Genomic DNA, 20,765 nt, shown 5'->3' on the forward strand with positions numbered 1-20,765 from the left:
ACCACATACAAATAGAAACTCAAAATGGATCAAAGATCTAAATGTAAAGCTAAGGCTATAAAACTTTGAAAACAAAACATGGGTTTAAATCTTCATAACTTTGGACTAAGCAATGGTATCTTAGATAAAACACTCAAAGAACAAGCTATAAGAAAATAAAATGGACATCAAAAAACTTTGTGCTTCAAAGCATACTATCAAAGAAGAGTGAAAAAAACCCCGAAGGGGAGAAAATGTTTGCAAATGATGTATTTAATAAGGGACATGTACCTAGAACGTATCAAGAACTAATAGAACTCAATAATAAAAGGACAACCCAATTTTTTAAAGTGCAAATTATCTGAATAGACAGTTCTCCAAAGAAGATGCAGAAATGGCCAGTAAGCACCTGAAAGGATGCGCGACATCATCAGCCCTCAGGGAAATGCTTATCAAAACAACAGTGAGATACCACCCCCACCCCTTAGTATGGCTACAGTGAGGAAGACAGTAAGAAGGTTGACAAGGATATGGAGAAACCATCATCCTCCTTCAGTGCTGGTGGGAACATAATATAGAAGTCAACCAAGATATTCCAAGTCATTAAGCCCCAGGGCTCCTTTGCCCCTCGTTAGTGAGCACAGGTTAAGTACTAAACATTGCTGTTTTCTTCTCCACAATTCTTAAAGCACAAGTAAACCAAAGTGCATTTCATGAAAACACATCCTTTATAGGCCCCCAAACCAATGATACAATCTCACGTATCCACTTCGATCCCCTTAAGTAAAATTATTTGAGTCTGTAAGACAGGAGGCTGCTTGCCTTAGATGACTTTGTGAAAATCCCAAAATCAAAGAGAAGTCTCAGTGTGGCTTCAAACAGTAAGAAAAGCAGCAATATGTGTCCAAAGTAAACCAATCTAACAAACCCAGGCGGGCAGAAGTGGCATGAATTATTACCTCTGAAGATGGCTCGCAGGAGCGCTCCTGCAGCTTTTCCTTTCACGGCCTGATTCTGAAGGAGATTAGCCAGCTGCAATGAAAGAAAGAAGAAGCTTCAAGTTTCTGGCAACAATTTCGCTATCCCAATGGCCTAAAGTCCCAATATGAATCTTCTGTCAGGTTCACCCCCTTCAGAGACTTCAGGTATCACAAATATCACGGACTTAGAACAGCATAGAACTTAACAGGATGCACGGCTGTCAAGACTGAAATTTATTTGTATCTTCACTCTATAATGTCTAAGTACAACAGAACTAACTAAAGAGAAAAGAGCACAGTGACAGGATACGCTCTTCTTCTTCTTCTTCTTCTTTTTTTTCTTTAAATAAGTCTTACTCCTTCTGTAGAGAATGGCTGGTGGGGTGGGGCTTAAAAGTGGAAGAGGGGTATGTTAGGAGACTGCAACAGTGTTCAAAAGTGAGAGATGGTAGTGGCTTACCCCAAAGAGCAGTGGAGATATTACTGGTTGGACTGTGCCTGCACCAACCCCCTTCAAAATTAAAGTTGTTGGGGCACCTCAGTGGCTCAGTGGGTTAAGCCTCTGCCTTCGGCTCAGGTCTCATGATCTCAGGGTTCTGGGATCGAGCCCCGAATTGGGCTCTTTGCTCAGCAGGGAGCCTGCTTCCCTCTCCCCTCTCTCTGCCTGCCTCTCTGCCTACTTGTGATCTCTGTCAAATAAATAAATAAAATTTTAAAAAATATTAATGTTGGAGTTCTGACGTACAGAGGACCTCAGAACGTGACCTTATTTGAAAATAGGGCTATTGCAAACGTAATTAGTTGAGGTCATTACAGTTGGTGCAAATATGACTATCCTCATAAGAAGGGGAATCTTGGACACAGAGACAGATGTGCAAGTGTGCTGGGTGAAAACGAAGCAGAGAGCGGGGTGATAGAAGCTCAGGAACACCAGAGATTGTCATCAACCCCTGGAAGCTAGATGAGATTCTCACAGCCTTAAAGAAACCAACACTGCCAGCACTTTGATCCTGGACTTTGAATCTCCAACCAAAAAATAAATTTTTATCATTTAAGGTACTCAGTTTATAATACTTTTATAGTTGGCAGCCCCGGCAAACTTTTTTAAAAAGAAGTAGTAGACTAAAGATATATTTGACAGCTCAAATTAGTAGGACTTTGCTGTGGTCTGAATGTTTATGTCCCCCCTAAATGCACATGTTGGAATCCTAATGCCCAATGTGATAGTATTTGGAAATGGGACTTTTGAAGATAATTAGGTCATAAGGGGAGAACTCTCATGAGAACTCTCATGAATGAGATGAGTCAATAAAGAGAGCTCCCTGGCTCCTTCCACCATGTGAGGATACAACTGAAGTCTGCAATCCAGAATAGGGCCTTCATCAGACAATACTGGCACTCTCATCTCTGAATTCTAGCCTCCAGAACCATGAGAAATAAATGTTCCTCATTTATAACTCCACATATGAGTTAGAGCATATAATTATCTTTCCCTGTGACTTATTTCACTTAGCATAATGCCTTCTACTTCCATCCACATCATTGCAAATGGCCAAGATTTCTTTTTCTTTCTTTCTTTCTTTTTTTTTTTTTTTTTGATGGCTTAGTATTCCATTGAGTATACATACCACATCATCTTTATCCATTCATTTGTCAAGGAGCATCTGGGCTCTTTACATAGTCTGGCTATTATGAACATTGCTGCTATAAACATTGAAACCCTGACACTTCTTGAAACAATTTCAGTTTCATTAGGAAGCAGTATGGCATGGGGAAAAAAAGAAAACTGGACCTAGAATCACATGATGAATCCTGGCCGTGCCATTTACCAGCTTCATGATCTCAGTCAAGTTATTCGAATGTATGTGTCTCCATGTCCCTACCTCCACGGACAGTTAGGAGGAGTCACGCAGATGACACACACAGAACTACTGCCCAGGTGCTCAGTGAGTAACTCTTCTACTCCCTCGGCCCTTGCTCTCCTTCCGCCCTCCACTTACATGATCTCTCCTCTTCCTTTCTGACTTTATGCTTTTTACTGCATTTTAAAACATAAAAGTAAACGAAATAAGATTTTGTATCCTTGTCGTTTCAGACGGCTTTAACATCTTTCTTTTAATTGGTAGACTGCAACTATCAAGTTAACGGCACAGTCCAGACACAGACTTTTTTTTTCCCCCCTAAATAGAACAGCCCTCATTTTGCAATGTCTGATGTTTCCTCATGATTATACGGAGTTTATGCATTCCTGGTCAGAACACAGGTGATATTGTGTCCTTCTCATAGCGTCACACCTAGAGGCATGGAATGTCCATCTATCGCTCACCGGTAATAATAATTCTGGTCACTCAGCCAAGTGTTTTGCTTCATTTTCCCACTTTATAGTTACAAACAGTGAGCAGTTTGTAGGGAGATACTTTAACCATGCACATATCCTGCTCATCTAGTTTTCCCCTTGTATAATGGAAAAGCCCAATGACAACCACCATTACCAGGTTATCAAAGTCAATATCACCAGGAATGACATAGACATCATGAGCCCAGCAATACAATACACTTGGAAAAGGCAAGGCACCATTTCTGGGGTCCTTCTACCAGGGATGAATGACCTCAATCCAATCATGAGACACACCAGACAGGCACCAACTGAGGAACACTCAGCACAATAACTGATCAATATTCTGCAGGGTTATCAAGATCATGAGAAACACAAACTGAGGAACTGTTGCAAACTGCAGAAAATCAGGGAAAGATAACAAGTGCAATGTATTATGCTGAGTGGAATTCTTGGGGGAAAAAATAACATTAGTGGGAAAACCACCATACAGAGTTTGATTAGGGTCTTTAGGTTTGCTAATGGTATTGCGCCCACGTTAATTTCTTGATTCTTAAAATTCTGACTAAGGGGGGCGCCTGGGTGGCTCAGTGGGTTAAAGCCTCTGCTTTCGGCTCAGGTCATGATCCCAGGGTCCTGGGATCAAGCCCCGCATCGGGCTCTCTGCTCAGAAGGGAGCCAGCTTCCTCCTCTCTCTCTCTGCCTGCTTCTCTGCCAACTTGTGATCTCTGCCTGATTCAAATAAATAAGTAAAATCTTAAAAAAAAAAAAAAAATTCTGACTAAGGTTATGTAAGATGCTATGGGAGGGATACACAAAATTCCCTGAATTATTTTTACAACTTTTCTGTAAGTCTAAAAGCAGCTCAAAATAAAAGCAAAAAAACAAAAACAAAAAAATTTCCTGGATTTAGCTTCCACTGGTTTCTTGCCTGATCCAATATTCATCATAACAGCTGCAAAACAACAATTTTCTAATGCTAGCACAGTAAGCAAGAGACTGTCCTTCTCCCCATTTATTTTTTTATTATCAGTATGGAGTCACAGATTTATTTTTCAATGTCTTATAATTCATAGCTGAACTTAATTATTTTGATGTTCTAATAGTCTCAGATCTAGGTGATGGAACACCTCCGAGCTAGCTCATATGTCCTTGTGACTTGCCCTCATCCTTTTTTCTGAGCACTTCTTTACTTTCTGGCTTAGCAAGATGTTCCAGGCTCATTTTGTATCTAGCAAGCACCCCTCTTAAAATCAGCCATTTCTCTGAAATGGTTCCTTTTAGTGGGGAATGATTATTAGAGACCAAAGATCTAATTCATGGCTGTGCTTGTTACTACTGTGGCATCTTTGGTGCCACATCTTAGTTCTTTCAGTGAACAGAGCTTTAAAACACACACACACACACACACACACACACACACATACACACACAGGTATGTATACATATATGCAAACACATACAAATATACATGTGTGTGGATATGCATGTATGTCATTAAGTTCATATCAGCACTTCCATTTCTAATTCATCCCCACAGGGTTCTTTCTTGCCGCCTTATATCCTGTATTTATCCCTTGTACCACAGTAAAAATGCTGACTCCCAACCTCAACATATTTACTGAACTCTGTATTACATCTAAAAATCATTTCAGAAGCGCGTTGACCATATCATCACATTAAATAATCCTTTTTTAAAAAGTTCACAGTTTATTCATATTTCTTCCTTCAATCCTCTGCCCAAGACAGAGGGTATATAGTCAAATACTTGGATTAGCTTTTTTTTTTTTTTCCCCCACCTCCCCACCTTCAGTATGGTTATGGAATTCTTCCTGAGTTTCTTTTTGTAAGCATACACAGATATATGTACGCTTTACTTCCCTTCTTTCTTATATAAAAGGTAGAATAATATACATTTTTCATTTTCCCTTTTTAACTTAGTATTAAGAAATCACTATCAGTCCCTATTAAAGTTCATTGTTTTTTACAGAGTCGAAGAACAACCTCGTGCATAATATAATTTCATGTTGTTGGAGGTACATCTTTAGGGTAGTCCTAGAAGTGGGATGAGTGTAGAGGGAAAATGTATTTAAGTAGTTTTATTAGATAGCATCAAATTCTAATCGTGGTCTTACCCATTTCTGCATTCCTACCAGCATTGCATGAGTGACTGATTCCTCAATCTCACCAAGAGTATATAGACAAGATGTTCATTTTTTTCCCTACTCTGACAGATAAGAAATAGTAGCCGTTTCATTTTAATCTTTATTCTCTTATGAGCGGAGCATCTTTTTTTTTTTCCCCCAAGAGTTTATTTGTCAGAGAGAAAGAGAAAGTACAAGCAGGGGGAGTGCCAGGCAGAGGGAGACGCAGGCTCCCCACTAAGCAGGGAGCCCCATGCAGGACTCTATCCCAGGACCCTGGGTTCATGGCCTGAGCCAAAGACAGACTTAAACCAACTGAGCCACCCAAGCATCCCTGGAGCATCTTTTCTTGTGTTTACAGCTCTTTCTATGTCTTTCTGTGATTATCCTCTTCATTCATTTTGTTCTTTTTCTATGGGCTTGTCCCCCCACCCCCAATTATTTTGAATTATTATGAATTAGGGATATTAATCCTTTATCTGTGATACATTCCAAACATGTTCTCCCAATTTGTCATTTGTGTTTTGATTCTGTATGTGGTGTTTTTGGTCACATAAATTTTACTTATATGTAGGTAAATTTACCAATCTTTTACTGTATCTAGAGTTTGAGTCCTAGAAAAGCCCTCTCTGCACTGAAATTAAAAAGAGGAATTTCAACCATTTTCTTCTAATATTTAGATTTAATTTTTTAAAAAGATTTTGAGAGAGAGAGCACACACACAAGTGGGGGGAAGGGACAAGCAGACTCCCCACTGAGCAAAGAGCCTGAAAAGGTAGGGAGGGGCTCCATCCTAAGACTCAGACCTTGACCTGAGGTGAAATTAGATGCTTAACAGATTGAGCCACGCAGGCACCCCCAAACTTTTTTTTGATTTAGATTTGATTCATGTGGAGCTTATTCTTTAGGAGTATGTAAAGAGTATACCCAATTTTACCTTTTTTTTTTTTTCCCTAAATGGCTATCTAGTTGTCTCAACACCATTTATTAAATATGATCTTTGCTCCCATTGTTCAGAATACCACTTTATCATACACTAAATTTTATACGTAGTTGGGTCTATTTTGAGACTTTGTTATTCCATTACCTGTTCTTCTCTTCATGCACCAATACCGCACTGAATGAGAGAGGATTTTTGGTACATTCAGTATCCGGTAGGGCTGGTCCTTCCTCAAAGATCTTCGATTTCAGCGTTCTCCTAGCTATTGTTGCCTATTTTTCTATATGAACTTTGTTTCTACTATGTGTAAGAAATTCTATTGATTTTTACAGAATTTTATACTCCGCTACCTTGCTGACTTCTTGCTGTAGATGGTTTGACCACAGCTTCTTCAGGGTTTTCCAGGTGTACTAGTATGACATCTGCAAAGACAGTTTTTAATCTTTTTGCCTATCCTATGCCTTTCATTGTTTTCTCTAGTTTAACTGCATTGGCTAACAGACCGGGACAATGTTAAATCGCGGTGGAAAGAGCAGACATACTGCCTGGTTCCTGGTCTCAGTGGTCTCATTATCATGCCTCTAGGGTTTCCGATTAAGATGCTGACTTTAGGATATGTTTTACCAAGTTAAGGAAACAGGCACTACTCCTATTTTCTCAAGGAGTTTTTACCAGGAATGGGTGAATTTTGTCAAAGACATTCTCTGACTTGTGAAGATAATCACAGGGGCTTTTGAGTAATATACTTTCTAACACTGAACCAACTTTGTAATCCTGGCATAAATTCCACTTGGTCATGACTGATTTTCTTTTCATCTGATACTGGAATATGTTCCCTAGTATTTAAGATTTTTGCATCAATGTTTATAAGTGAAGATGCCCTTTAATTTCCTTTTTCTATGCTATCTTTATCAGGTTTAGAGTATCAACATTATGCATCTAGAAGTTTTCCTTATGTATATATATTTTTTTCCATGTTATATATGCTGTCAAAAAATTCTGTAGCATTGAGACTATCTCTAATTTCTGATTTTTAAGAGTTTGGTGGAAGTCCCCTGTGAAATTATCTGGGCCTGGTGTTTCTGTGTAAATTAACTGCTCAACTCTTTTTCTTCTATGTAAATTGGTCTCATTAAGCTTTCCATCTCAAACTGGGTCAATTTTATTATACTCCATGCTCTTAATTATCCATTTCCTCTAGATTTTCAAATTTATTTGCATAGATGTGTACAAAGTAGTGTCTTAATACATTTGATATTCTCTCTTCACTAATAATTATTCCCGGGTCACCTGAGTGGCCTGGTTGGTTAAGCATCTGACTTCAGCTCAGGTCATGATCTCAGGGTCCTGGGATCAAGCCCTACCTTGGGCTCCGGGAGGAGTCTGCTTGTCCCTTTTCCTCTGCCCCTCCCCGGGTTCATGCTCTCTCTCAAATAAACAAAAATCTTTTAGAAAAAGGTTATTTTCCCCTTCTCATTTCTTACTTTGTACATTTGTGTTTACCACTTTTCTTTCTTGGTCAGATAATGGTTTTAACTATTTTTTCCAAAGAATTAGGATTTTGATATATTAATTTGATTTACTGGTTTTCTGTTCTCTACTTGATAAGTTTCCGGTTTTATTTTAGTGGTTTCCTCTTTGTGTCTTTCTTTTGTTTACTTTGCTGCTCTTTCAAGAATTTTATTCATTTATTTCTTCTTAACTGATTTTGGTGATTTTAAAAAGTATTCTGCAGACTGATACGTAGTGTTCTCATTATTTTTCTAGAAATCCTCTGATTTCTGTTGGTATATTCCTTTTTATCAAAAAGTTGTTTAGAAGGTATTTTACTTCCAGGTAGAAAAATCTTTCTGGGGCACCTGGATGGCTCTGTCAGTTAAATGCTGACTCTTGATTTGGCACAATCCTAAAAACAGGATTGGGAATCAAGCCCTGCATTGGACTCCATGCTCAATGGGGAGTCTGCTTAAGATTCTTTCTCCCTCTTCCTCTCCTCTCTCTCTCTCTCAAATAAAAACAAACTACCTTTTTATTTATTTCATTTTTAATTTCTAGTTTTTACTGAGTTGTGATCAAAGAGGGTGGTTTATCTATTTCTACCTTATGGGACCCATCAACGTTTTCTTTGTGCTCTAGTATAGGACACAATAATCAATTTTTGCAAACACCTTACACGTTTAAGAAGATATATACGTATTTCTTTAAAGATCTGTTTTTTAAGTAATCTCTACATTCAATGTGGGGCTCAAACTTACAACCCCAAGATCAAGAGTTGCATGTTCTACTGACTGAGCCAGCCAGGCGCCCCGAAGATGTGTTCTCTTTTATTAAAGTATTCTCCCCATGTTTTAAATACTCTTCATATTTTCCATATCTTTGCAATCTTTGTTTTGTTTAGGTATCTTAAAGTCTATATTCCATTTCTACTAATTTCCTCTTTAGCAGTGTTTTGTCTACTGTTAACCATCAATGTTTTCACTTCTAGTTTTCTGATTGTTTTCCAAATCCATCCCTTCTTATTTTATGGATTCTATTTCTTCACCGACATATGTGAATATGTTAAAAATCACATTAAATAGTTGTATAAAATGTAACATCCCTTTTATATTCCTCTAGTCTCTCTAAATCTTCAAATATGAATTTTCCCATTACTGGATATGTCACTATGTCTTGTCACAGACTTCTTTTTGTGTTTTATACTTTTTTATTCTAAGCATATCTTCTATGGACATTTTATTAAATAAAAATGTACATATTGCTAGAATACTTAACAAATTTGTAGAAGATATTAAAAAATGACTAATATACTGGTCAACAAAATCAAGATCCAAAAAGATCTTGACAGTGAAATGAAATTAATTAAAAAAGATAATTAACAGATATAAATATAAAATTTTGTATGTGGTGGTTTCTAAAAACTTAACTACAGGAATTCAGAGATGATGGAAATCAGCCTAATATCAACAAATGCAAAAATAAGTTGGAGTTTTTGGTTGCTTGTAAGAGCATGAGACAACAGTATGATACTGTGGCCAAAAAGTTGATTCTGCATGAATGGAGAAATAAGAGAAATGTTAGTCCATTCTACTCTAGTGGTAGAAAACATGGTACGTCATGCTAAGTCCTTCAATTTAAGTATAAAACTTTTAGGGAAATGTTAACAGAAATGTTCAGAAGACTGTGTCTACATTGGTGAAGAAATTTGCTAACACTTATTCAGTACCTATTAGATGGTTTATGTGCATTAACTCATCTTTAAAAAAACCAAGAGATAGGGATCCTTCCTTGGGATAAGCAAGAATCAGAAGTAATTCACAGCATCTACTTATATCATGAATTTTGTTCTAGTTCTTAGTTTTACTTATAATGTTAAAACCTCTTGAAACTCCTTCTGGAAGCATTTAAAACACAAATTCTAAATCAATACATTAATTAAAAGCTGGCTTTGGGGCACCTGGGTGGCTCAGTGGGTTAAAGCCTCTGCCTTCAACTCAGGTCATGATCTCAGGGTCTTGGGATTGAGCCCCACATCCAGCTCTCTGCTCAGCAGGGAGCCTGTTTCCCCCTCTCTCTCTGCCTGCCTCTCTACCTACTTGTGATCTCTGTCTGTCAAATAAATAAATTAATTTAAAAAAAAAAAAGCTGGCTTTAACCAAATCATAAATGTCTATAGAATGTTTCAAGCTGAAACTCATCCAGTGGGTTGTCTCAAAAGGTACTAAATAACCAATCCTACATAACTAAAAAAAAACAAAAAACAAAAAACCAACCAACCAATCAAAAACAGAGCCAGAGTCCATCCCTGCATCAACTCCCAATTAGTGTCACACATTAACAGAGATTACAAGCTAGATTTTACCTAGCTTCAATGACCATAACACAAGCATGCAAAACTTCCTTTAAAAACATAATACTCAAAGTCAGACATATATATTAATGTTTAAGGTTAATGTTAAGCAGGGATTCCTTTCTATGCAGGAATCTGAATAAGCTGAGATCACTTATTATGGAAAAAGGGAAATATATATCAGGAGAGTAAGAAGATTCAAGTAATAACTTAAAAATATTTTATTGCTTATAAACTTATTTTCTTTAAGGGAAAACATTAATAAAGGGGCGCCAATAGACAAAATGTCTCACATCAATAATTACAGTCAGGATATTATCTTCAAATAGGATTGCCCTAAGAATCTTAAAGGTAATTTGTTTATGTATATACAGTTGCATAAATGTTTAAATGTTATATAGTTGTAGACAAATGTCTATTTGTTGTCTGTTTCTCTTCCTCTCCCCCATTTCTTTACATTTGAATTTTTATCAAATAAACCCTTGTCTCCTAAGGAGAGTAGAGGTAGATGAAGTGGTAGAATAATTTTTCTAACATTTCCTTAGAATTTGCCATCCTGCTTGACATCTGGTTTCAGCAAAACTTGCTTCTTTATACTTACATCATCTTCTTTGAGGGTCTGAAGAAATTTCTGCAGTCTATCTGGTGTTTTTTCTGCTGCTAGAGATATTATTTTCTGGTCCATTTTTGCACATACCAGGGAACTGTAAGGGAAAGTGTCAGAGCTGGATGATACTTTCAGAAGTAAACAAGCTTGATTATTTTCTTTCCCTGTTAACTATTTCACACATTTTATAAACCATGTACACAGTGGGTTCTCATTAGTATGAGTAAGTGATTTTTATCCGAACCAAAATAATCTGGAGAATTCCCTGAAATTTTCACATGAGGAACTTGTATTCTAATCAAGTAGTTCAACAATTTTTGTCCACATTTTTATGTTTTTTTAGCATCTACCTAGCACACTGCCTGGAACAAAACTGCTACATAACAGTATATCAAATAATTATAAACATATACATAAGAATATGTATTATAACCTTATAATAATATTTGATAAATGAATACATCAACAACACTGTAAATACAAAGTGCCAATTAAATGGAATAACAACAGGGCATCTGGGTGGCTCAGTCAGTTAACCATCTGTCTTTGGCTCAGGTCATGATCCCAGGGTCCAGAGATTTAGTCCTGCATTGGGCTCCCTGTTCAGTGGAGAATCTGCTTCCCCCTCTACGCCTTCCCTCGCTTGGGAGCACTCTCTCTCTAAAAAATTTTTAAAAATTAAAAAAAAAATGGTATAAAAACAAATGAGAAGTTAACAAGACTAATGAAATAAATGTGTGCCTAGAGGTCAAAAAGGCTTCCCAGTAGAAAGCTTGAACTGGAACTTAGAGATTAAATTTAGATAGTCAAGACAGCCAGATGGTGTACTTTATACACTGCTGGGAAGGAGAATGTCATGAACAAAGGCCTTCATATAAGAATCTGAAAAACCTATTTAGGGCAAATGAGGGACAGAGGTTGAAGTTCAAGTAGGGGAGCAATGAGTACGAAGGCTAGAAAGATAGGCTGGGAATAAATGTGCAGGATTTTTTTTTAAGATTTTATTACATAATCTCTACACCCAATGTGGGGCTCGAACTCACAATCCCAAGATCAAGAGTTGCATGATCTACCTACCGAGCCAGCCAGGTGCCCCTAAACTGTAGAAGATCTTAAATGCCAGATTAAGGGATTCAGATTTTATTCTGTAAATGATGACAACCAAAATTCTTGGAAAAAAAGAAAATTTACCTGATTCAGATTCTGCCTGTTTCGGACAGAATTAAGTGTTTGAGCAAACAATCTGGCATCAACACTTAAAGTGGGCAGAGAGCAAGGACACAGAGCAGAGACTAGGAAGTTATGGAGGACTATTTTGGTGACGGACACAAAAGCCTGTGGTGACTCTGGGCGTGGAAAGGAAGGGATGAAACGGAAGCCTACTGGGAGGTGGGATTTAGTGAGCAGCTATGGGAGTATTATGGGAACGGGGGAAATGCAGACTGCTGCAAAGAAGACCTGCTCCCCTCCTGTATTTCTTCTTGTCTCCCATCCCCATAAAATGTCCCACCCTCCACACAGCTACTGAAACCAGAAGCCTGGAGGACATTCTAAACAATTTCACTTTCATCCTTCACACCCGCTACAAGTTCTGGCAATGTCACCCCCTAAACCTCTCTCGAATCTACTTCTCAGATCCACTGCTGCCACATCACTCCACAGCCACCAGCATCTGTCATCGGAATGACTACAAAAGCTTCCTAACTTGTCCCCCACACAGCAACTAAAGTAATCATTCCGAAACACAAACCAGAGGGGGTGGCTGACTCTCCTTCCACCTGATTCTCACCTTAAAACTTCCCAGAACCCTTCCACAGCTCTCCTATTGGTCCAATATCCAGACGTCAGGATAAAAAAGCCCAGCAGGTGGGGGTGGGAGGTTGCGGTGCCAGGTGGTGGGTATTATAGAGGGCACGGATTGCATGGAGCACTGGGTGTGGTGAAAAAATAATGAATACTGTTTTTCTGAAAATAAATAAATTGAAAAAATTGAAAAAAAAAAAAAAATGCCCAGCAGGGTCTGGCCGGCACCTAAGTCCCCTTCATCACTATATACTTCTTGCTTTCAGTCCTTCCAAATCCCAAGTTCTCCTGCCACAGGCCCTTACACTTGACTTTCAGTCTGGAACTTCTATACATACCCTTCCTCTCATCCCCTGCCCCCCAGTCTTTTAATTCCTACAAATCCTTCAGATCTCAGCTCAATCTATCCTTCCTCAGAAGCTAAGGCTAGGTTAAATGCTCCCCTATTTTTTTTTTTTTTTTGCAAGATTTATTTAGAGAGAAAGAGCAAGCGAGCAGGAGGAGAGGGAGAGAGAGAATTTCAAGCTAAATCCCCGCCCAGCCCTACCAGGACTCCATCTTACCACCCTGAGATGATGACCTGAACAGAAAGGGACTGAGCCATCCAGGCGCCCCCAAATACTCCCCTATTATATTCTTTCAAGGCAACAGCAGTTTCTCTTACGTCATACACCTTGAACATGACACCTGTAATTACTGGATCAAGAACTATCTCCCATTTGACTACAAACCTCATGAAGATGGGGAGGCATGTCTGTTTTTGTTTACCACTGATCCTCCAGTACTTAATCACAGTACCTCCCTTGTAACAAGAGCCCAATAAATATTTGTTGAACAAATAAATTACTGAACTCCCTACAATTAATGGCAAGCCCCTGGGTCCAACCCTTTACATTCATTAATTTGATCCTCAGACCACCCCTGTGAAGCAGGTGCTATTAGTTCCAATTTAGATGAAGATCTTAGGGTGCCTGGGTGGCTCAGTGGGTTCAAGCCTCTGCCTTCGGCTCAGGTCATGATCTCAGGGTCCTGGGATCGAGCTCTGCATCGGGCTCTCTGCTTGGCAGGGAGCCTGCTTCCCTCTCACTCTCTGCCTGCCTCTCTGCCTACTTGTCATCTCTGTCAAATAAACAAACGCCTTAAAAAAAAGAGATATAGATGAAGATCGATCTTTAGGGATTTAGAGAGATTACATAATTGCCCCCAAGGGTTAGAAGGCCAGTAGTGGCAGAGGCAGAAATGAAACCCAGATCTGTCCAGCTCCAGCCCCCAAGACCCGCAGGCTCTTAGTTACTACTCCCGCCCCCGTCAGGGCCTGGGTTGGGTGGGGGGGAGCCCGGAGGGCAGAGAAAATGCAGAAAGGGCGTACTGACCAAGAGAGACGAGCAGCCAGAGGGGGAACACGCTGAAATCTATCTCAGCAGGTCCATTTGCTAAATTCGGCCGAAAACCGGAGAGGAGGAACTACCAGGCGACTGCGAAGCGCGCAGCGCCTCTTGTCTGGAGGCGCTGGGACCAGCGCGGCTAGGGGACGGGAAACACGCGGGTCTTCGCGCCGGGACTCCCCCGAGAGCAACACGTAAACACAAACTAGGACGGGAGGCGGCTGGCGATGCGGGCCGTGACCCGGCCCCAAAGGAGACACGGGGTGAGGGGTCTCCGACGCAGGAGCAGAACCCCGACAGAGAGAGGACTCTAGCAGGCGGGCGGAGGACGCAGCCCGCCCGGGAGGTGGCAGCCGCGGAATCCGAGGGATGCGGCGGGAGACAGGCCGGAGAAACCTCCAGAACGCCAGCTGGCAACAGCAGTCCTCCAGCGTTCACAGACCCGCTCCCTCCCTGAGGCGCGGAGTGCCTGCGCCCCGGCAGCGCGAGAAGCCCCTCCGCCGGGTTACCTCGGCCTCGCCGCCACAACAAACTTCCAAAAAGCCCGCTCAACTGCACGTCGCCGCACTTCCGTCACGGAACACAGCAGGCCCCGCCCCACCCGCGACTTATTTCCGCTGTCAGGGCGCCTGCGCATGGGGTGTACCATTAAGGCAGAAGGGGCCGACAGTCCTCGGACGTTCCCATTCCCAGTCGCGGGGAGGCGCAGCGGGCACACTCGCATTCAGAACCGCGGAGAGCATGCGCAATGTGGCCTGAACGCAGCTGGAGCGTGGCGTTGACCAGTTAACACTCCCTGGTTACTGTTAGGGGAAGAGTGAGCGCCAGAGTGGCAGAATCAAGGCACCTGCAGGTCTTTGCATTGGAGGCACCTGGAAGGCAGATGAAGACATAAGAAGTGTCCCACTCCTTGTGCTAGGGGAGGTGTCGGTAACCCCCCCAAGATGTAAGTCCCACGTGCCAGGGGGCTTTTTTGCAAAACCTCAGCTCTTAGCGCACAGCCTGGCAAAGAAGTAAATACTCAGTAAATATTTGTTAACTGAACAACTAACAGTAGAGCAAAGAGCAATGGGATGGGTCGGGGGCGGCAGGCAGATTTTTTAGCTTGAAGGAGCAGCTTGGGCAAAGGGCCTGCCTGAGAGCACCAAGTAAGAAAGCTCCTGACTAGTGCAGGAGGTGCAGGTGGGGTGGGGATGAGAACGCAGCAGCTTGGAAGTCCTCTTCACATCACGGGTAGTGTGGAAGAGTAGAAGTGGAAGGACTGTACTCATTGTAGGAAAATCTCTGGCAGGTGAGTGCTGCAGAGACTTAAAAAGAGATGATGGGGGGCACCTGGGTGGCTCAGTGGTTTAAAGTCTCTGCCTTCTGCTCAGGTCATGATCCCAGAGTTCTGGGATCGAGCCCCGCATCAGGCTCTCTGCTAAGCAGAGAGCCTGGTTCCCTTTTTCTCTCTGCCTACTTGTGATCTCTGTCTGTCAAATAAATAAATAAAATCTTAAAAAAAAAAAAGAGAGAGAGAGAGATGATGGAGTTGGGGAGGACTGAAGGCAGGACCCTCTAGGGGCTACATTGCCCTGGAAACAGGTAGTTGCAGTGGGGACAGGCGGAAACAAGTGGACTGCATGTGAAAGAGATTAGGAAGTGGAGTGCCCCAGTTTGGGGTAGATGGAGGAGGAGCTGAGGAATATCCAGGCTTGAGTGACAGGCGGGGGTGGGTTGACACTGCCTGGGAACTGACACAGGGAGCACAGACAAAACTGTAGGTTTTGGGGAGAGGGTGATGAGGATGCTTTCATGGGAAAGAATGCTCAGATGGGAGGCATTCAGTGTGGAGCCAGACCCGCAGTCCGCAGGGGTGGGATGGGTCTACTTGGCCAGTACTGGAAGAAACAACTGCTGGAAGAGAGGGACGCCCGTCAGCTGCCCAGGCCTGCTCCTTGCTTATGACCCTTCTTAAGCAACTTTTACTTCTATCACGTTTCTGGCTCAATATTGAGCTGTAATATGTGGCTAAAACACAGCAGCTGAGTTGGAAGACGATTCCTGAAAGGAATCCTTTAGCTTGCCAAGGACACAGATGACTTTGCCTCATCTTCTCCCACAAAGCCTCCCTTCTTGGCTGCTTATGGGAGCGGGCCAGACAGCGACAAATGTATGTGGCTGTGCTCATTTGCCTTTCTGAGCCTCCTGGTGTGCATCCCGGGTACACGTACTGAACTGCCCGTGTGAGTGTCTCTCCCGTGTGAGTGTCTCTCCCCAGCGGCACTGACAGTTCAATGTGTCTCCTCCCCCTTGTTGAGTGAATGCATCATCTGTTTTCCATTAGCACAAATGGGTGTTATACATGCAAAGGAAAAGAACGGGACTCGAATAACAGTGTTCCCCACCGTGCCGCAGGCTTCCTTACTAAACAACAAATCTTACTCATCTGCTTCAACCAACTAGATTCCTATACTGGGCAGCTAGTGATCCATTAACTTTAGAAGAAACAGCCAATTAAAAACAGGTTCACAATAGTGGAACGAAATGTTCTTCAGGCCTTGTCTGTAGTTCACATTTGTGTGGTAACGTTATAACTACTGATATTTGCAAGAGTCCAGAGAAAAAGGACAAACGGAAGCCCCCTACCATTCAGGATACTGGGTCCTGCAGTGTGAGGGGCTTCCTGTGTTTGCATGAAAACCACTTCATCCCCCTAGACTGGCCGTTGGCTGCCCTTTGGGCCTACAGTTGTACACACCAGCAGACCTACCTGGAGAGGGTGGACCGAGGAAAGGGCCTGTATAGGCCAAGGAAGCGAGTTTGGGGATGTTTTGGAAGGTACCCAGAGCGTGGTCCGAAGGAAGGCATGTGGGTTTTGGTGGTTACACCCAAGGTTTCTTGATTCTCCCATCATCTAGGAAGGGGAGGGCGACATTGTTTAAGAGAATAATCAAGGTAGCACGTATCAAAAGCCTAGCACTTAGAAACCCTTCCCAGTGTCAGTTCCCTCCAGCAGTCCCACATTTGGGTCTAAATATGGAAGAATATGGAAGAATTGAACTCAGGGTCTCAAACACAGGTTTGTACACCCCTGTTCACAGCAGCATTGCTCACGGCAGCCGAAAGGTGGAGACAACCAAAATCTTCAAGGACTAGTGAAGGAATATGTATGTATATCCATACAGAGGAATCATCTTTAGCCTTGAAAAGGGAGGGAATGCTGGCACTACAACACGGATGAACCCAAAGGACGTTATGCTAAGCGAAATCAGCCCGTCCCAAAAAGACGAGTACTGTATGATTCCATTCATAGGACGTATCAAAGGACTGAAATTCACAGGAACACAAAGTAGAATGATGCTTGACCAGGGTCTGGGGAGGAGGAAGAAAAAGGGAGTTACTGTTGAATAGAGAACAGTTTCAGTTTCGCAAGATGAAAAAGTTCTAGAGACCTGCTTCACAACAATATGAACACTTCACACTACTGAGGTAGACACTAGAAGGTGGTGAAGATAATTAACCAAAAAAAATTAAAAAAGGATAATACAATCTGGGCAGCTCGTAGGATTGTTAAGGAGAACCAGCTGAGTCTACCCTGAAGAAATTCCAACTTGGTAGGGTTTGGAGTAGGAATTTAACGGCTCACTCTCTGTATCCCCAGTGTCTAGAAAAGTGACGCCCAGGATACTTCATGCTTATTAAATGGGTACAAAATCATGAACTCATCCTTGGAAAAATATGGTTTTAAATTATCCCAATGAAATGTTATATTTCAAACCCCAAATTTCGGCTTAAAAATATATTACTCCTCTTGAAGCTTCTTGTGAACTTGCAGTCATTTGAAGATTTAAAGTTCAAAACAGGTGCCTGCGCGGTGCAACTGGTTGAGTGTCCAACTCTTGGTTTTGGCTCAGGTCCTGATCTCAGGGTCATGAGATTGAGCCCCATGATGGGCTCTGTGCTCCAGGGGGAATCTGCTTGGGACTCTCTCTGTCTCTGGCTCTGCCCCTCCATGATCTCTCTCAAATAAATAAATAAATAAATAAATAAATATTTTTTAAAAAATAAAAGTTCAAAACAACCACAACAAACAAAAATGTTAGTTCCCTCCCCCTCCTCAGTCTCTCTTTTTCTCAGAGGTCTGAGAGACAGGATGAGGAGGAGAGGGGAAAGTAATCCTTAAAACCCGGCCCCTCGCAATTGGTGACATTTCATTAAGGCTTGTAGATGATCATAGTTCACTATGGTATGCCAACCAACTGGAATTTAAAGGTTTGTAGATTATCTAATAGTATTCTATCAACCTTCGTTTCATGGTTTTGGTCATTATACTGTGGTTCATTATGAGAATGTCCCTTTTTGGGAGGAAATACATCCTGTTTGTTTTTCCTTTTATTGTTAAACCTTACTTCGGTGGATTTTATTTATTTTCACAGCTTTCGTCTCTGGCACTGCCCACTCTTCCACTGCCACCGGGGAGACACTTCTTTGGAGAATGAACCTGGCTCCGGGACACCTGAAAGCTTTTAGCTCTGTGGGGCAGCCCGTGAAAGTCATATCACTCTCATTCCCACTGCGTGACTGTAAGGAAGAAGCAGAAAGTCCCTCAACCTGGGTTTTCCTATTTTCCAAAGGAGGGGTTGAGACCAGGGCATTCCTTAGGGTCCTCCCTCCCCCAGGACATTTATTACTAGTCTAAAGGGAATGGCAGTAACCAGACTCTTGACCTCAGGAAAGTGAGGTGATGTCATCTTCCCCAGAAGCCAGGGGCAGGTGTCACTTTCCTGAGCAGCCACACCTGTGTCATTCTCATGTCTAGAGGGTCTGGAAGCAGGAACCCAGCCTGTGTGTTGCACAGTAAGGGGGCTTTAGAGTAACCAGGACCACACTCCCCACCAACTGTGTGGCTTTGGGCAGGTTTTCCCACCTCTCTAACTCTCAGCTCCCTATTCTGTAAGAAAGGGGAAGATCCTCTCTTCCTCACATCTAGAAGGACTCGATGAGATACTGCAAGTCACCTGTCACAGTACAGAATGGAGGCACAGCCAATCCGAGCCCTCTCCCTGCCTGCCTCCAGCCTGGGAGAGAGAGCCAGGGAGCCCGAGGTTTTCTGCCAACATGACCAGCACAGGTGTCTGGGCCAATGAGGGCAGCATCCCCTCTTACACAAAGGCACTATTGTTCCAGCACAGGAACTGGACATGAACGTGACTCTTGCGGGTAGGGGAAGGGCAGGGCAGAGGCAGGGCTGTGAGCAGAAAATAATGCCACAGAAAGCTCTGCTCCCTAAAAAGGGCCTCACGGCCTGCTCGCATCCTGAAAAGCTCTTTTCTGGGGCTTTAACCTACAAGTGTTCTTGGTGCCCTGGAGTGTTCCTTGCGATGCACTCTCTCAGCTGGCTTTTACCGGGCCTATGCTGGGCCTTCCGTCCTTCCTTCCCGCAGAGCAGCCGGAGTTCTCACCCACCCCACCTTGTCTCCCACAAAGCTCACGCTCTGGGAGGTACCTGGGGGGAAAGTTCCGAATCACATCTACATTAGCTTGTTACAGAGTACTACAGACCGAGGGACTTACACAACAGAAATGCATTTTCTCACAATTCTGGAGGTTAGACACCCAAGATCAAGTTGTCGGCAGGACTGGTTTCTTCCCAGGCCTCTTCCTTTGGTGCAATATGTGTCTTCACATAATTTCCCTCTATAACTGTGTCCAAATTTCCTCTTCATATAAGAACACCAGTCAGATTAGGGCCTGCCCTGATGACCTCACTTTACCTTACTTACCCTTTAAAGGCTTTATCTCCAAATACAGTCACCTTCAGAGGGAGGATAGTATTTCCCAGACATGAATTTGGGGGAACACAATTCAGCCCGTAACACCATTTTACAGGTGTTGAGCACCCCCTGAGAGCAACTGTGGCCTGGAATCAGGTTAGGATCCCCCCCCCCCATTCTCCTTTCTCTACTTCCTATATCCCCACCCACGCCACCACTGGCCTGCCCCAAAGAGGAAGAGGATGGAGGCAAGGATAATCCTCAATCTACTTCCCCACCAATCCTCAGATTTGAGATCAGGCAAGGTCATGTGCTGGGCACAGGCAGAAGGGGGAGAGGGCCAGAAACTCTAGGGCAGTGCTTTTCAAACTTTTCTGTGCATAGGAATCACGGGTAGGGTCAGGGGGAAGGGGAGGGGGAGGGAGGGGAGGAGGGGGGGCGGTCCTTGTTAACCTACTGATTCTGAGTTAGCCTATCTGGGGAAAAGCCAGAGAATCTGCATTTCTAACAAGCTCCCAGATAATGCTGATGTTCTTGGTCTACAGGTCACATTCCAAGGAGTAGCAACGTTTAGACCAGCACCGTTCATTAGAAATACAATGGGAGCCATTAAAATTAAAATGAGAAAATTTTAAACAAGTGAAATTAACTCATGTTTTCAACCCAATAAGCACTAGTATTTCAGAACACTAAGTCATGTAAAAATCCTTAATAAGATATTTTAGGCTGGAGCCCCTGGGTGGCTGAGTCTATGAAGCATCTGACTCTTGATTTCAGCTCAGGTCATGATCTCACAGTGGTCCAGAGAGCAAGTCCTTTTCTGGGCTCTGTGCTCAGCTGGGAGTCTGCTTAAGATTCGCTCTCCCTCTCCCTCTGCCCCTCCGCCAGATCGTGCATGAGTGGTCTCACTCGCAAATAAATAAAAATCTTTAATTAAAAAAAAGAAATTGTATTCTCCTTTTGTACTCAGTCTTCAAAAGCCAGCAGGT

At 42.4% G+C, this 20,765-nt stretch overlaps 1 protein-coding gene across 5 annotated transcripts in view; it reads right to left on the reverse strand.

The window, feature by feature from the left end:
* The window catches only part of FANCI (FA complementation group I), an 85,006-nt gene extending 70,393 nt beyond the window's left edge, over positions 1-14,613 (reverse strand). For 4 of the 5 annotated variants that reach the window (XM_032342044.1, XM_032342042.1, XM_032342043.1 and 1 more), the window contains exons 1-3: positions 14,530-14,613; positions 10,827-10,929; positions 939-1,011 (exon numbers count right to left, since the gene is read on the reverse strand). In XM_032342044.1, the coding sequence (XP_032197935.1) occupies positions 939-1,011; positions 10,827-10,910 (157 nt within the window). In that variant the 5' untranslated portion in view covers positions 10,911-10,929; positions 14,530-14,613. Of the gene's footprint in view, positions 1-938; positions 1,012-10,826; positions 10,930-14,008 lie in introns of all 5 variants that reach the window. The other variant, XM_032342041.1, reaches the window with a different exon arrangement.
* Positions 14,614-20,765: the final 6,152 nt, after the last annotated feature.

Source organism: Mustela erminea, chromosome 5 (genome assembly GCF_009829155.1).
Source record: "Mustela erminea isolate mMusErm1 chromosome 5, mMusErm1.Pri, whole genome shotgun sequence".
NCBI classification, from domain to species: Eukaryota; Metazoa; Chordata; class Mammalia; order Carnivora; family Mustelidae; genus Mustela; species Mustela erminea.